This window comes from Anastrepha obliqua, chromosome 1 (genome assembly GCF_027943255.1).
Source record: "Anastrepha obliqua isolate idAnaObli1 chromosome 1, idAnaObli1_1.0, whole genome shotgun sequence".
In the NCBI taxonomy this organism is placed as follows: Eukaryota; Metazoa; Arthropoda; class Insecta; order Diptera; family Tephritidae; genus Anastrepha; species Anastrepha obliqua.
In genome coordinates, this window is record NC_072892.1 from 121,909,697 (window position 1) to 121,926,516 (window position 16,820).

The window sequence follows — 16,820 nt, forward strand, 5'->3', positions numbered from 1 at the left end:
TCAAGTTCCTTCAACCTGATAGCGCTCTGAGCAGCAATGGATTTAACCTGCATATCCACAGGAAGTAAGTGCAGAATAACGTTGAGCGCAGCAGTAGGGCATGTTCTCATACATATATATATCCAGTTAAAACTTATTTTGTATATATGTATATATAAAATCATATATCCATATTTAGTAAAATGTTTTGTAACCAACATTTATTGTCTTGTGTAAGTGCCGCTGCATTTATTTGAAAACTAGAAAGTAGCAACTCTCCCATTTAAGTAGCTCCAGACCCAGAGCAATGATGGATGTGTATTCAATAGAATTACATACATACACACATGCAACTCCATTAGGGCGAGTCGATTTGTACGGTAGAAATAATTGCATGAGAAAAAGTGCACAAACCGGTTTAAGGGAATGATTTTGTTTTTGCAACTGGAAGGACTCACATATACATACTTACACATATTTATGCAGTTTTGTGTCAGTTTCAATTGGCAAATGAAAATGTCGTGAAGTATTGGTGTTAGAAAAAAATTGTTTCTCACTTTTATTTAAGTGCCTGGTAACAGTAAACATGCCATTTGATTTTCGTGCTATTGTTCTTTTTTTAAAAACTATTTTCCAGAAAACTTTCTTTTAGATATGTTCTTTTAAAAATAAAGGGCTCTGAAAATTCGAAAAAGTATTCGAAATAATAAAAATGCGTGATTTTTTGTTGTTTATATTGGCATAAACTGCTTAAGCAAGTCAAACATTCCATTTATTTTTCGAGCTATTGCCTTCAATAGTGTCATAATCTAGAAAAACTAAATGTTGAGAAAAGTGACTTCAATGTTTTAAAGTAACTATGCATCCCGACCCTTGGGATATAAGTGCCAGCCAGATCAATGGCCTACCTACCTAGCATGCATCCCGAACTAAAAGCAAGTTAACTCTTTCATCTAATAGGTTACTGCCAAAAGATAATCGCCATACATTTGTTACTCATCATAAAGGAAGAGCTAAAATATTTTTTAGATTATGACATTATGAAGTAAATGAGCGACATAAATTGGAAGAATTTATTTTCAAATAAGGAATAATTCAGATATCGGGGCTGAAATGTATACCAGTTGCAGTAGAAATTCCAGATCGCTCGTATGACACCATGAAAAAGGTTAAACTTTTCTTAGGGGTTACATATGTACGTCCAGAATTTTCTAAAAATCGATTTTTTCAGATTATTATTCTTCATTGTTTTAAGCGTATTTCCGTGGAAGTCGATTGTAAAAATTCCTCATAGACACAAAGTTATGGTAGAAAATGTAACGGCCCGAGTTTGATGCGCACAGGTAGCTGTCCCTCGTTTGAGGCAGCGAAAATGCACTTGAAAGTTTAAACTCGTTTTTCTCGAAACTACTTTTTCCGGCACGATCTGCCTGATAACTCATAGAGTTTTTATATTTTTTGATGCGGTTTTTTTTGTAAATACTCGAAAGTGTTTTCGCTAATAGTCTGTCGAGCCGGATTTTTGATATTATTATCAAAAAATTTTATAAACATAACTTAAATGTGACATTTATGACGTAAAACGCATACTTTGTTTTAAAATGCCGTAAATTGAAAATTTTTTCGAAACTCAAAAATCCGTTTTGACACACTATAACGACAACTTTATTTTAGATACAAGAGTTTTTATACATTTTACAGCCATCAACATTTCAAGGAGAAATGATGTAGACCGCGGAATAACTTTTTTTCATTGTACTTTGAGTCACGTGATATTTTATATACTAATTTTTCTAAAGAAAAATTAAAATAATTTTTTTTTTATAAATTTTAAGTAACCAATAAACAAAGCATACAATTTTTTTATATTCATTTCTATTGTTATCCCTTCTAAAAATAGTTTTTCTTTTAGCGCATTCTTGCCGCTGGTGTACGTTTGTAACCCCTTAAATCAATTTTTCATCACTGTTCCATTATTCAGGAGCTCGGCCAAATACCTAACGAAAGTGTACGCTTCTAATATTTATTTATTTATTTATTTATTTTATCTAGGTATTTACTACAACAAAATTCATTACGATGTGGAGTGTGGACTGAGAGATACCCAGCCCGTATGAGCGAAGTAAGCGCTGCCAAAGTCGCAACTATCAACTCAGAATTTTTACTTTAATTCTTAAATTATTTCATCTTATTTTTTATTTCATTTAATAACATTATAAATAATTTAATTTATGAATATTATTTTTAATTTAAATCAGTTTTCGCAAGAGTCATAACTTAAATGCCAATGATAATTTTCTTGCGGTCCGACGACTTATTGTCGATTGAGTATTTGAAGTTCTTGAGAAAATATGCTGTACCACAGTTTCTAATATAAATAATGAGGCTATGCTTTGCTTCTTTCGGTTAAATCTTATTTCGAAAGAAGTAAAATAAAAAAAATTGTATCATAAGAAATGCTTTTTTTGAGTAGACTGTTTTATCTTGTTAAATTAGTCACTCTGGAATTAGTATGATTGCTCACTTTTGAGAATACTTTGTAATTGCAAAAATGCATAGCCTTCAATTTATCTTTAACGGATGTCTTCATGAATGACCTGCCTACTAGTTTTATGTCCCACAATTGGACGGCAATTAAATAAGACGCAGCCTAATGTATTGCACATACACACATACTGATACAATGCACATTGCAACTATGTATGTACAAATGCATGTACATAACTATACAAACAACAACATATTAATATATTGACTCTACACACACATACACACATACATATATCCACAACAATCGGCTAAAAACAGAAGGAGCGAGACCATGAGCACGTCGCTTTATGCTGCGGCATCGGGATGAAAGCAAACGATACTCGCACAGCTCACAGCACACGGCGCACGACCCTGGCTACCCGCAATGCCGACTTGGGCATAAGCGGTGGCGGCGACAGCGATCGTTGGAGATCGAGGACAAAAAAAACAGAGAAGACAAGGCCAGCAAATACATATGCATAGGCGTACGCACACATACATATCTGTACGTATACAATGTATATGGCCGGTCTCCGCCTGAAGATTGCTGAGGAATGGCGGGAAGACGAGTATGCTGTTGTTACTGCTGATGAGTTTTATGTTAACCGACGTTGTTGAGTGTGAGTGTGTACATATGTATGTATTGGTTCTCAATGTTGGGGAAAAGTGGATTTGAGTTCTCAAAATCAGTTTCGGTTTCAGTTCTTCACGTGTATTGGGCGCGAACGGTTCGAGTTTTTGTTGAGGCAAAATCTCTGTCAGTTATTTAGCCAATAACTCAGTAAAAGAAGACACAACGGAAAGCAACAAAAACTATAAAAAAAAAATTGCTAGAATCGATTTAATCGAAAATAAAGTGCGTAAAGTTGGCATGTCCAAGGTGTTTTTGTAGTCGCCACATATGGTACGAATGCCTTATGTGTAATGGAGTCTTTCACTTTCGCGGAAATTGTGTAGTTCGATTAAAAACGTGCCGAAGCGATCGCAAACCAACTACCAACAACGAATGCATTAAGAGTGATTAGTAAAAGTAATCGTCAGCTGAACTCAATTGCGGTTTTATTTGCTTAAAGACACTTGTGAAATTTTACTGGCCTCGAGTCTGGCCTGCCATTGATCCGTTTCTCATCCCGATCGCGCATTCAACATTTAACCTGACCAATTACGTTTTTCTTTATTTGCACCGGTCACAGTTTCATCTTCACTCATTGATACTTCTTTTGCTTGACGATCGAACGCGTTAAATTATTTCGAGTGGCTGAAAAGAAACAAGACTTTATTGACTAAGGGGCGCTGTCAAAACACAAAATACAATCAACTACCGCCAGTAATAACCGCAGGAAAAACAACAAAGATAAAACAGAAAGCAAACAAGAAATTCAGCTGCCACAACAAGAGCAACACAAACATCGACGGTAACATGTTATGGTGGCAACAAGTGCGCCGTGAAGTTGTACGGCAACAATGCACTGACGATTGTAGCAACTACGACAGCGCAGACATGAATGGCAGCAACGGCAAATGCAGCTGCCCGAAACAAAGACGTTGCAACAGGTTAACCTGTTATCGGAATAGCACCGTCATCGGCAGCAGCAATCGCGAAGCTGTGCCACTGTTCATCACATTGACCATCCTGATGTTAGCAAGTAAGTAGTCATCATCTCTTTCAGCAAAATATGTAGCAAAAGCAACAACAAAAGTAGTAACGAGAACACACTCGAACCAATAAAATAGCTATGGGCATTAGCAGCGTCAGCGTGGACGGCTATAACCATAACAAGAACAACAACAACGCAACATGGTTGTGCCAGGAGTAATGCTTCCACTTGCAAATTCATCTCAATTGGCCTACACTGCCAACAGCTGCCGTTTTCCTTGCTTCTCTTTCACTTATCCACTCGGAGTAACAACTTCGCGTGGGCCACTTACTTCGATTTGTTTTTAGTTCCTTTCGTCCCTCCCGTACACTTGTTGCAAATTTTGAAGGAATGAGAATAATCACTTGCCGGTTCGCTAAGATCTGATTTTCCCTGTTGGCGCAGCAGTTCGATTTGGATGCTATCACTTAAATAAGAATCGTTCGGTTTTTCATCTTGATTTTCTACGTTGCTGTTATTTATCGCTATTTTTATATCTTTCATTAAAATGAATGGTACATTTTTTACCACAGCTATATCCTTGTGATCTGAAAGTTTTGGGATGCTAGAAGTTATAAGCATAAATGGGCATTTACATAAGAACATTGTTCCGCTGTGCTAAATCTTCATCAAGTTCATCTAGCTATTTTGGGCGATATCTCTTCCAGAGAGGCTCTATGGTATGCTAGTTTATTCAGCCTCGAGCTTAGGTTAGGTTAGGCTTGGCAGCCGCATAGCACATAGGGACAGCGAAGTCACTTAGACCACGAAAAGTGTCCGTTCTGAGCCGCAGGGGCTGGGCTACTTTTCCCTTTCCATATTGAACCATCTCGAGCTTTTGACAAAGCGTAAGAGGTTGTTGATACCTAAAGTGTATAGATTATATACTTATATTCATTAAGAAGTAGGATCTTAAATATCGATTCCTGCTTCTGGCTAGACCCGGGCATGTGCAAAAAAGGTGTTGGATTGTTTCCAACTCCTCCTCATTCCTGCGGCTACGACAGAAAACATGCATGTAAACGCCTAATCTCCTTGCATGATTTGATATGAGACAATGTCCTGTGATGGCCCCTACTAAGGTCCTAATTTGAAGTCTACTCAATTTTATAACATTCTTGCACACACCTAGATTTCGCTTTGGCCATGTTTGCCTAGCAATTTCACAGGTATTAGCACTAATCCAGCTTTGATATATCTCGAGCTTATATCGGGTTTTTTTTAGCTGCATGGGATCGATTCCGATAACTCTGGCTCGACAGCTGAGAATAGCAAACTGTGTTGACATTTCTATCGAAATGAGAAAGGGGCTGCTGTTACGGTGAATGGTGAGCGCTAACGTGCCGTGCTGATGGAATTTTTGTTTTCAAAAATTAATCAGCTAAACATTGACGATATTTAGTTCCAAAACGAGGGCGCAACTTGCAATACATTTATAGAGCAAGTCAAGGTTAATTTCAATTAGTTTATTGTACAACGCTGATCTCAGAAGACAGAAAATTTTTTTTTCAGAAGCAATTTACCATTATGTCGATATGACTACCTGATCGAGACTCTTATAAAGGGTCTTTCAAAAGTGACACCTAGATGTGTAGTAGTAAATAATAATGGTACCTTTTTGTCTGATTTCATCGTCTTTGACATTTTTCAAGTAGAAAGATGTTCTGTTTTACTCGACAAAACAACGCGTTAAAGTTATTGAAACTCAATATGAAAATTGTCGATCTTTAAGAACAAAATATCAACCAATTCGTAATTTTTTTGGTGCAAATAACCTCCGAATTAGTCGACAATACAAAGGTTGGTGCAAAAATTTCAAGAAACTGGTGCTGTCGAGGATAGACGAAAGACTTGCAGACCACAAACTGGGCGCTCTGTTGAAAATATCGCTACTGAGAGAATATTGCTACTGTAACCCAAAGTGTTGCTGAACAACCTTCAACATGGATGTCTCGACATCATCGGTTCTAAATAATTAGAAATTCATGAATCGGCTGTTCGACTGTTTGGCGGGTTTTTCCTGCAGACGTGCTCATGGTGGACATTTAAATGATGTAGTTTTTCACATATAATTGCCAAGAGTCGTATTTTGAATAAAAGTAGTGAAACCTGAAATGGTTTACATTTTAACGTTTTTTTAAAACAACATCTAGGCGAGTCTTTTGAAAGACCCTTAATTTATGCTAACTCTTTGATCCGAAATCAAACGAAAGAGGACGTCAAACGAAAAAGGATATACCCTTGTTCTGCTTGTACAAAAATCATATTTACATCGCTCTTCATTCATAACCCTCAAGGGGGTATTCTAGTTTAAAGGCCCGAACTTGGAGCATTTTTTGACGGCTATTGATATTTTTACTATCCATTTTTTTATCATTTATATATTAAGAGCACACAAAATAAATTAAAAAAATTCATGGAATTATGCGTCCTTGAAGTGGAAGGGGAAAACAAAAGGCAGCGTCCTCGTCGTCACGATTTCTACCCTTGTGGTCGTCTTAAAAAAAAATGATGACAAATTCTTAATTAATATGAATGTCATTATCGTATGACGCAGAAAAAAAGGGAAACAATTTTTTTTTATAAAATGGCGGCTACTCAAAAATTAATTTTTCCCTAATTTTTAAGCTTTCTAGAATTGTTTACACATATTAAAAATTTAAATTTCCAGTTTTTCGTGTTTCATCCGATAAAGATATATTTAAAGAATATTCATGATAAACTTCAAGCAAATCAGTTGATTAGAACTTGGGATATCGTGCCATATCGGAAGAAGTAGTTTCGTGAAAAACACGTTTAAAGTTCGCCGTCCGCTCAAACCGGTCTAGCTGTCGCATCACTAAAATAGTTTTAACTTCGAAAATAATTCTAATTTTGAAAAATCTTTTTAGGGAGATATTTTTGAATACCTCAACTATCGAGTTTTGAAAACAAAGTTCGATTTTTTCAAATTTCTAGACTAGAATACCCCCTTAACGTCTCGTCATACCACAGAAGTAAATAGATTAGAAGTGGGAAATAGTAAATATGTCAATAATGATTCTTACAACCTACACAAAATTGTCACTCTGCAGGTGCATAAATATTTAGATGTTCCGGGCTTCCGATACCCAGATGTCAAAATATTATTTCTTAACACACATAACTGGCAATACGAAAGCGATTCTTCTCAGAGAACATAATATCCAATGAAGGTAGGCGGTCAAGTGCTATAAAACGCAATCTGAGGGACCTAATTTTGCTTCCAATTGTTGGGCCAATTGGCGATTAACTCGTATGAGGAAAACTTAAGATATTGCTACCGTTCTCGAAACCAAAACTGCCAAGATTAGAGCTGCTAAGAAAAAAATGCTTCTAGGAATAAGGCGTTTGAGGAAAAAGTTGGGTAAATTTTAAAAGATCTTCTATGAAAACCGAGCTGATTTATATAAACTCAACACGAACTAACTCGTACTACCCACTACCATTCAATAACTACATTTTCAATTTCACCAGCAGGGTGTAACTTATCCTCCTCGATGGCGACTCTCTTTACCACCTGGACAAAGATGACACACGAGTTCCGGCTGTTAACAATCTCAAAATTTTGGGTGTAACCTTCGACATGTTGCTCTCTGGCCGGTTCTAAGCTAAACTACGCCTGTCTGGTCGCCTGGAACCAATAACACGCAGGGGATAAAGAGGATGTCCCCTCTCCAACACCTTCACAAAGAGGGACAGATGCTCCCTCGTTCCCACGACAGTCGGTTCTACGTAACCGGAACGGCCCGGATTTATGTATATCCGGCCAAGGACTGTTACTTCAGCAGCATTCCTCGTATATGCATGGGGAATGTTTATGCTTCTATAACAACAACAACAGACGCTGTAGAGGAGCATAATAAACTGTTTAGCAAGCAGTTCCTGCGAGGGTGCTACCGCAGGTTTCAACCTTGCAGACATCTGCTTGAGCCAGAGAGAGAGAGAGAGGAGACACCTCCTTAATTACGCCGACGACATCCAGGACAAAACGAACAGACATCTACTGGACTAGACAGAGTTTAGGCAGGTAATAAACGACATTCATTGACATCTGACATCCCCTCCTTCTTAAGCTCCCGACCACCGAATGTCGTAATCGGAGTCCAACCACAACCTACAGCAAATGAAGAGCTCCAGCTTCCCCGTGAGACCCGCGTGACACTGGCAAAATTACGTTCTGGATATTGTATCAGGTTAAACTCCTACTTATCCAGAATTGACTCCAACATACCAGACGCATGTCGCATGAAGGCACCCTGCACGACACTAACCACCTTTTCACATGCCCCTCAAATCCCACTTATCTAACATCCCTCTCCCTCTGGACTCAACCTGTCGAAATCGCATGTTTCCTGGGCCTACCTTTAGATGAGTTAGACGAAAACGATCGGTGATATACACTACACTGACAGGGCTTGTATTACTACGACAACAACAGCAACTTATCCTCCCTCCGCTTGCTCAAGCAAAGTGGGAAAAGAGATAATTGCATAAGCAAGGCGTTTTTATGATGAGATCGGGAAAAGAGCTATGCAGCTTCAATAAAATTAATGTTAGCAAAGCATGACTAACGGGAAAACTATTTTGTAGTTCATTGGGATAAGCATCACCAAAGGTTTTCAATTTATGTTGTATGAGTAGAGGGAAATGTAGGGTGGTTATAAATATACAAGTAGTAGGTACTTATAAGAAATTTTCATGCACGCATTCCATATTTGGGCAAAGCCCAAATTGATGGCATCTCCATGTCGTTCATTAACTGTTAACAATTTCCTACGCCACTTTAACATGCAGCCTTAATTTTACTCTTTTCCTTACAAATATTGATTTGTTGTTTGTATTTTTTTTATTTTTATTATCAATATTTGAGGCGTCTTTCATATGGGCATTATGCGGCAAAATGACACGGTCACATAATGCGTGGCCACGTGCTGCATGAATTGTGGAAATCGATGTGCAAGATGCCTGCGGAACATAAAAATTTAATTACTTTTTCGTCGGATCAAATTTGAAGAAAATATAGGAAGTAAATGCACGCATAGTTCACGCACAGCAACGCATTCGCCTAGCCAGATCTTCCGCCTTGCACACATACATATGCACATGTACGCAAAAGTGTATTTCCAATGGGTCATATTGCTGGAAAACAAATACGCAAGCGGTATTCGTCACTTTGCTTCTTTTATTTCATGATCATAATTTTTTGTTTATAAGAAATTATGCAGTCACGGCGTAGATAATGGGAAATGCATAAATAAGAAAGTAGAGTTTTATGATGCCGCAGAAAAAGGGACAGGAAGGCCTATTCAAGGAAGTTGTGAAGTTATCGTTAAGTTCTTTATAATACTCAGTGGCACAAACTGTCTTGCAGTGCATGAGAATTATTGGTCTTCAATTTATTTTATGCTCATACTACAGAAATCAAGCAGTAAAAATTAATGATGATAAGTGTAGTAAATACGCGTACATAGACAGAAAATAAATGAATGACAGCTGAGTGAGCCGATAAGAATGCCACAGTGTAAAAGCTAAGAAATGTGCCTACATATTACATATAACATAAATATATGTATGTATATATGTATACACATAATCTTATTACACTTTACATATCTACAAGTATACATATAAAAATGAAGCTCCATATGCACACCATTCGCGGTAGTTGGGGTCATAAAACATATAGATAAGTGGTATTAACAAAAAGAAAAAAAAAAACAAAAGCAATGAAATTGATAACTATGGTAAATAATAAAGCAAATGGAAGCGTGGGAAAAGCTTATCGCCAGCCACTGCACATAATCCTTTCTTTGCAGGCTGCTTCTCTTTCACATCTCCATATCTGAACGCGCCAAACAAAACTGCGTTGGCTACCCAATTTTCCAATTTGTTGGCTTAGTGTGGGGGAAAATCATCTAAAACATTTCAATCACATTTTCCGAAAATAAAAACGAACTTGTCGCTAATCCCACATTTCATGACTGACAGCTTGCATTCTTGGCTATTTCGATGCATTGCGGCTATTGTGTGCCGCGGTACCCCAACAAACAGCAAAAGAGTCTTTCCTTAAACTGTAAGAAATTTATAATTCTCTCTGGTCATATACATATATTACCTCATTAAATTGGTTTGAGGTATTCAGAACAATTGCAAAAATAAAACTAGAATTTCAGGGCTATCAAAGCTGTACTAACAATCAAAATCGGCCAGAAAGTTATGATCGATGCATCCGGCTGAGCTAACGTGGGAATTTGGTTTAAAGTCTTATGGGTTTTTTTTTACTAATTCTACACAACAGTATAAGTAAGTCTTCAAAATATAATATATATTTTTCTAACCCTCCGATGGACACTTTTTTTTAAAACCTTTAGCTGGCCACCCGAGACTGGCCTTTTTCGTCCTGTTCGTGGATTCTTTTTAAAAGGTTATATCCATAAATCGAAAGAAAATTAAATTTTAGGAAACTGCCTGGAAGCTCCAGTCGTTAGCTATAATATTGTAGAAACATTTTAAATTCACGTCCAAAGTATACCTGGCTGCCCAACGGTTGATTAATACAGAAGGCATCCCATAGTTGTTATATTTATGTTGTATGAGCAAAGGTACGGTCATTAAAATTCTAGAAAAGCATCGAACGAGTGTGTGAAAAGGGCTTTGAAGAAACTTACAATTTTAGACATATTTCAAAAGATTTTTACTCCTTACTCGAGTATTCTTCGAGCGCCTTACATGTACTGGAAATGCTGCCGGGGTGGCAAGTTATTGGCCGAATATAAATCCGGGTCACGTAGAATCAACTGTCTTGGGAATGTGATTCCAAGTATCTCTGGCGTCCTTAAGATCGAGTGTTAACCTTAATTTGATCGAAGCGATGGAAAAAATATCTATAACAAGGTCAGCCCTTCATAATCGGTCAATAGATCGCCTGGTAATACAACTGAATTTACTATTAAGCGATTGTTGATTTCCGCATATTTCCTCGATTATATATAATATATATAATTGGCGCGTACACCCTTTCTGGGTGTTTGGCCGAGCTCTTCCTCCCTTTTGTGGCGGTCGCGAATGGTTTTGTGCGTTACTATTTTCGGGGGCTCGAAACCCTGTGTTAACAGGCAATGGCAAACCTCTGAGAGTAGGCGGCATAAAACTGTAGGTTCCTCCACTTGTGGAACAACATCAAGGCCACATATCGGGGGAGTAGCCGACCTCATCTTAAAAAGAATGTACGCTATACAGATACATGCATAAATATATACAGCTGTTGTCAGCTAATTAGAAACGCTCTCTTTTGATAAACGCTCCATTTTTGACCTTCGTAAAGCTGGAAAGTCGTACAGTGAAATTTCTAAGCAAGTCAAATGCTCAAAAAAAATGGTGTTTAACGCCTTAAAGCATATCCAACTTTTTAAGACTGCTGACAATGTTCCACGTAAGAAAAGGCCCCGGAAAACTTCAGCAGAAATTGACCGCAAGATAGCAATCATCTCCAAAAGAGACCCAAAAAAGACTTCCACTGACATCCAACGGGAAATTCAGGATCAATATAATTTCGAAATATCCAAGAGGACAATTGCTCGCCGTCTGGTCGAATCTGGACTGCATGGCAGAGCAGCACGCAAGAAGCACCTTCTAACCAAGATACTAAGGAGACGGCGAGTAGTCTTTGCGAGATCCCATTGGTCATGGACTCCAAATCAATGGAAATATATCGTTTGGAGCGACGAGACCAAGATAAATCGCAAAGGCCCAGATGGTAGAAGGTATGTACGATGGCCAATCAACCAAGAATTCAATCCTCGCTACGTTTCACGGGTAGTGAAGCATTGTGGAGGATCAATCATGGTGTGGGGATGTTTCTGGTGGAATGGTGTTGACCCAATCCATAGGATTGATGAAATTTTAAATTAAATTAAAAAAAAAAAATTAAAAAATTAAAAATTTAATGTTGCTGTGGGCTGAGGAAAATTTGCCTGTTATATGGAAGTTTCAACAGGATAATGATCCAAAGCATACGGCAAAGTTGACGAAACAGTTTTTCGACGAAAATTCCATCAATGTTTTGGAATGGCCATCATCCAGTCCGGACTTTAACCCAATAGAGCATCTCTGGGGTGACGTTAAAAAAGCCGTGAGTTCCAAAAATATCCCAAATATGGATGTCCTTTTTGCCGAAGTAAAAACGGCATGGCAAGCAATACCTGTGGCGCGCTGTCAGAATCTCATTACATCAATGCGCAATCGATGTGAAGCAGTGTTGAAGCAAAAGGGTTATGGAACCAAATACTAACATAATCTTTATGTTGATCTGATAATACATTACTGTTTCTAATTAGTTGCCCTATCCAAATCGTGCATTTCACATGCTTTAAAAAAATATATATATTTAATAAAGAATTGCGATTAAATTGTTTTCCACTAGCTTTAAGTTTATCATATGTTTAAATAAAATTGGCAAAAAGTTATGAAAATACGTGTTTAAAAGGAAAATGGAAAACTTATTTTGAAATAAGTGTCGTTTCTAATTAGCTGTCAACAGCTGTATGTACACATTTCAAGGTTAGTTGAGGTGTCTTGTAAAATTTGTAGCTAGGTTTTAAGTGAAGTACAGTGTACGCTCGATAATGTGAATAAATAATAACCATGCGAGTTAACATTTGCGATTTTGGAGAAAATATTCCCATTTTATTTATTTATTTGTTACGTTACTGATTACAAAAACTTAATGAATGTGAAAAAAAATGAAATGAATGTGGAAATATAATTATAAAAACCTTACGTAAAATAACTATTGGTGCATAAGATTATCAACCCTCTTAGAAGCAAGAGTTACCATGGAGCTGAGAAAAAACTAAGAGAGCAGAGCAATCAATTGATCTGTATACGATGCATCTAACGCACGATCAAGACAGAATAGATCCTCTATCATCGAACGTAAATCTTAAAGAAGAAAGAGCATGTCTTAGAAAAGTTTTCTGTGCCTGCCCTATGTCCTCGATAGCCTCACGAATTCCCCCTTTGAGGTTTTGAATCGACCCTGGGCTGTTGGCGTAGACCTTCTCTTTCACATGGCCTCAAAGAAAAAAGTCAGAAGATGTTAAATCATAAGATCTCGGTGGCCAATTGTGATCACCTCTTCGAGCGATAACACGGTCCGGAAACTTTTTCCGTAAAATATCAATGGTTTCGTTGCTTGAGTGGCACGTAGCGCCGTCTTGTTGAAATTAAACGTTGACCAGATCAATACCATCCAATTCCGGCCATAAAAATCATAAAATTTTGTTTCATAAATGTAACTTCCCACTTTAAAATGAATAATTGCAATAGGCACTTTGTAATTCGGTTATGGAAAATTTCATGAAAAGGATATTGCTCTGTAAGCGTGGTCGTGGTGGTGATTTGCCTTTTTTTCACTTATAATTTTAAACCAAAATTCTTACTTACATACACGAGAAGCAGTCGTTTTTTCTGTTCCTTTTTCCAGTTCATCGATTAAAACAAGGCTTTCTCTCTACATTAGGCGTCTGATTGTGTTCATATTGGTTGACAATTTCTTTTTTCCCTACTCTTAACGGCAAAATCTTTTTAAAACCCATATCAAAATTCAAGCCATCCTGTATCCGAACTAAGTGCGAACGAATTAATTCATATGAGTTAAATACGTGTGAACTTGCAATTTGTAAGTCAAACCCGTACATTTTGCAATGATATGATATTCCCTGAGCTCATGAAATTTCATGTATTTACTAAGGCACATTCAACAAGGTGAAAGTGATTCCTCTCTTTTGAACTGCGAGAAATGTCAATTCTTTGAGGTCAAGGATAGTTCCAAGGTATTTAACCTTTTGTTCCCATTCAACTATGTCACTAGTGTTTGCATTAACTACTTCATAGCAACAATATCAACGAATAAATTGCTCTGCTCGCTACTGCACTGAACTTGGATAGATGACTAGTAGAGCAGGTACCGCAAAATGAGCGATCAAATGTTTTACGCCGTTTCAAGCTATGTGCGTTTCATGACTGCTAGTAACTCAGAGCAAAGGTCAAAAAACTTTTGAGTGTTCTCTGTAGTTGGAGTAGTAGCAAAGAGTCGGCCGGATCGTTGTATTCAATCATACCTACAACCTTCACTACATAATTTGTCGGTTATATTAGCCCTGTAAAAACGTCCCTAAAATGCAAACAAAAACGAACAGGCCTAAATAGCAGCAATGGGAGTAATAGCGGGGTGAGAGCACATATGAATAATATCACAAGTAGCGCTTCAGCCGACTCCATGTTCTTTGCTACTACTCCAATTACAGATAGCACTTAAAATTTTTTTGACTCTTGCTTCGAGCTACAAGCAGTAACAAAACATACATAGCTTGAGGCGTAGCAAAACATTTGATCGCGCGTATTGCGCTACCTGCTCTACTACTCATCTATGCAAGTTCAGAGCAGTAACGAGAGCAAAAATGAAAATTCTAAAATAGCCGAGCAATTTCAATCTTTGTATGTCACCGTTGCAGATGCGACTTCGTTGAGGTGAAAAATTGCTTTTGAAACTTCTACTTATGTAATAGATGGCTGGTATTTTTGAGGTGTTTACAAGGATTTTCCAATTTTTAAAATATTTTATTGCAGACTCAAAAGTGTCTTAGAGATTATTTTTGATATCATTGGCTAGCACATTACATGACAAGATTAGCGTGCCATCAGCGTAAATGGACGTTGCACAGTCAGTAAGTGTGGAGAAATTGGCAGTAAATATGTAGGTAAGAGAGTATAGCAAGTAAAATGAGAGTCAGTCAAATATTAATTTAGGGAAGAAGAAATCCATTATTTTTGCGTACAATTTTTGCCCAAAAGGTTTAAAAATGTTTTATGGTCGTTATTTAGCTCCTGGACGATGTTACGGCAACTAACATTCCGATCAACTTCGATTATTTCTGTGATTTTATCGATATTTACGACTTTACCCACATTTTGTTTAACATCAAAAATGCCTGAACGGCATCGATGAAACCAAAATTGTGCGTAATTTGACGTTATAGTATCGGCACCATAAACACTATTCACAATTTCAGCGGACTGGCTTGCATTTTCGCCTTTATCAAAAGAAAACTGTAAAATGTACCGAATCGTCTATTTGTTGACTTCCATTCCTAACATCCTGTAACTCATAACTGAATGGAACAGACAAAAACAGCAAACGCATTTTGTTTAGTGGGAATGGCACTTTTATTATATGAGTAATGACTGAATTTAAAAACGAGTTTAATTAACTTCTCATCTCTTCATTTATAGCATTACGATTTATTATGTTGAGACCTTTTTTTCATTTTCATTTAATTATGTCCTTTTTATACTACAGGGACCGGCACTCGGCCATACATTTATTTTGGAAAATTACTTTTATTAAAAGTAAAAAATGTGTGAAAGTAATATAAAATTAAGAATATATTTACTTTTGCCCGATATGACCACCTTTTCCCTTGACTATGACCTTGAACGGTCCAGAAACGAGTCGCAAGCTGCACGAATGTGACTTGAAGGTATTTTGGCCCACTTGCGGACAATGACTTTATTCAGCGCCTCGAGACTGGTGAATATTTTAGTTGGGATCTTGATCTCCAAAATGGTCCAAAGAGAATAATAATGGGATTCGCGTATGGTGAATTTAAGAGCCATTGTATGGACGTTATGAAGTTCGGAACGTTGTTTTTTAGCCATTCTTGGTTCACTCGAGCTTTGTGAGACGGTGCCCAGTTCTGTTAAAACGTCCATGGTCTGACACCGAAATGTTTGTCTGCGCACTGCTTCAAAGCAACCTCCAGAATACTTTCCCGATAATATTTCGCATTTACCTTGACGCCAAGCTCGATGAAAACGATTGAAGAGCGCTCACCTGCGGTTACAGTGGCCCAAACTGTCACCTGTGGCGGGTGCTGTCTCCTGGTGGCCAATCGATGGCTCAAATTCTCGTATGAACGGTCGGTCAAATAAACTCTATCGTTTTAGGAATATACGAATTGTTTAATTCGAAAAATGTTCTCGTCAGAAAACAAAATGTTCGGAATTTGACCGTCAAGCGAAGCAACCCCTTTGCTCTTTCAAGTGTGACGCTTTGGTGTGAGATCATGCGCCTTTTGGATCTTGTAAGGTTTGACTTTGAGATCATTTTTCAGTATGCGGCGGTATGATGCGATAAACAAAAACTTTATTTACTTTAAGGTGCTCGAGCTCACGAACAATCGCTGGTTGTGAATTTCCAGCCAAATATAATGCAATCACACTATTACTTTTGAAATCTAGTACTAATTTTCTTTTTTCGCGTTTACTCTCGGCAAAATGCTTGCACACGCTTGAAAACATCATTTAGCCAGAGAACTGGTGCCCGTGCATCAGCTGCGCGAGCGGTCTGAAGTTGGTTACACAAATTATCACTGTCTTTTTATGTCGATTCATGAACTTTGTTATATTAATACAAATTTATTTTGTGAATATTTAAATAATTTTTTAGGAGTAACGACACCACTAGAATAAGGATATGTTATTTTTGTTACTTGATTTAGAGAGTTACTTAGATTAACAAAGAGAGATTAGTTCTGAAAATATACGAAAAGCGCCGCCAACTTAATATAATGGGACTGTAGAGAGGTAGAGAAT

At 37.4% G+C, this 16,820-nt stretch overlaps 1 protein-coding gene across 1 annotated transcript in view; it reads left to right on the forward strand.

The window, feature by feature from the left end:
- Positions 1–3,508: 3,508 nt before the first annotated feature.
- Positions 3,509–16,820, forward strand: part of LOC129235931 (uncharacterized) — a 28,346-nt gene continuing 15,034 nt past the window's right edge. Inside the window, exon 1 of the mRNA XM_054870017.1 lies at positions 3,509–4,154. Within this exon, the coding sequence (XP_054725992.1) occupies positions 3,929–4,154 (226 nt within the window). The 5' untranslated portion in view covers positions 3,509–3,928. The remainder of the gene's footprint in view (positions 4,155–16,820) is intronic.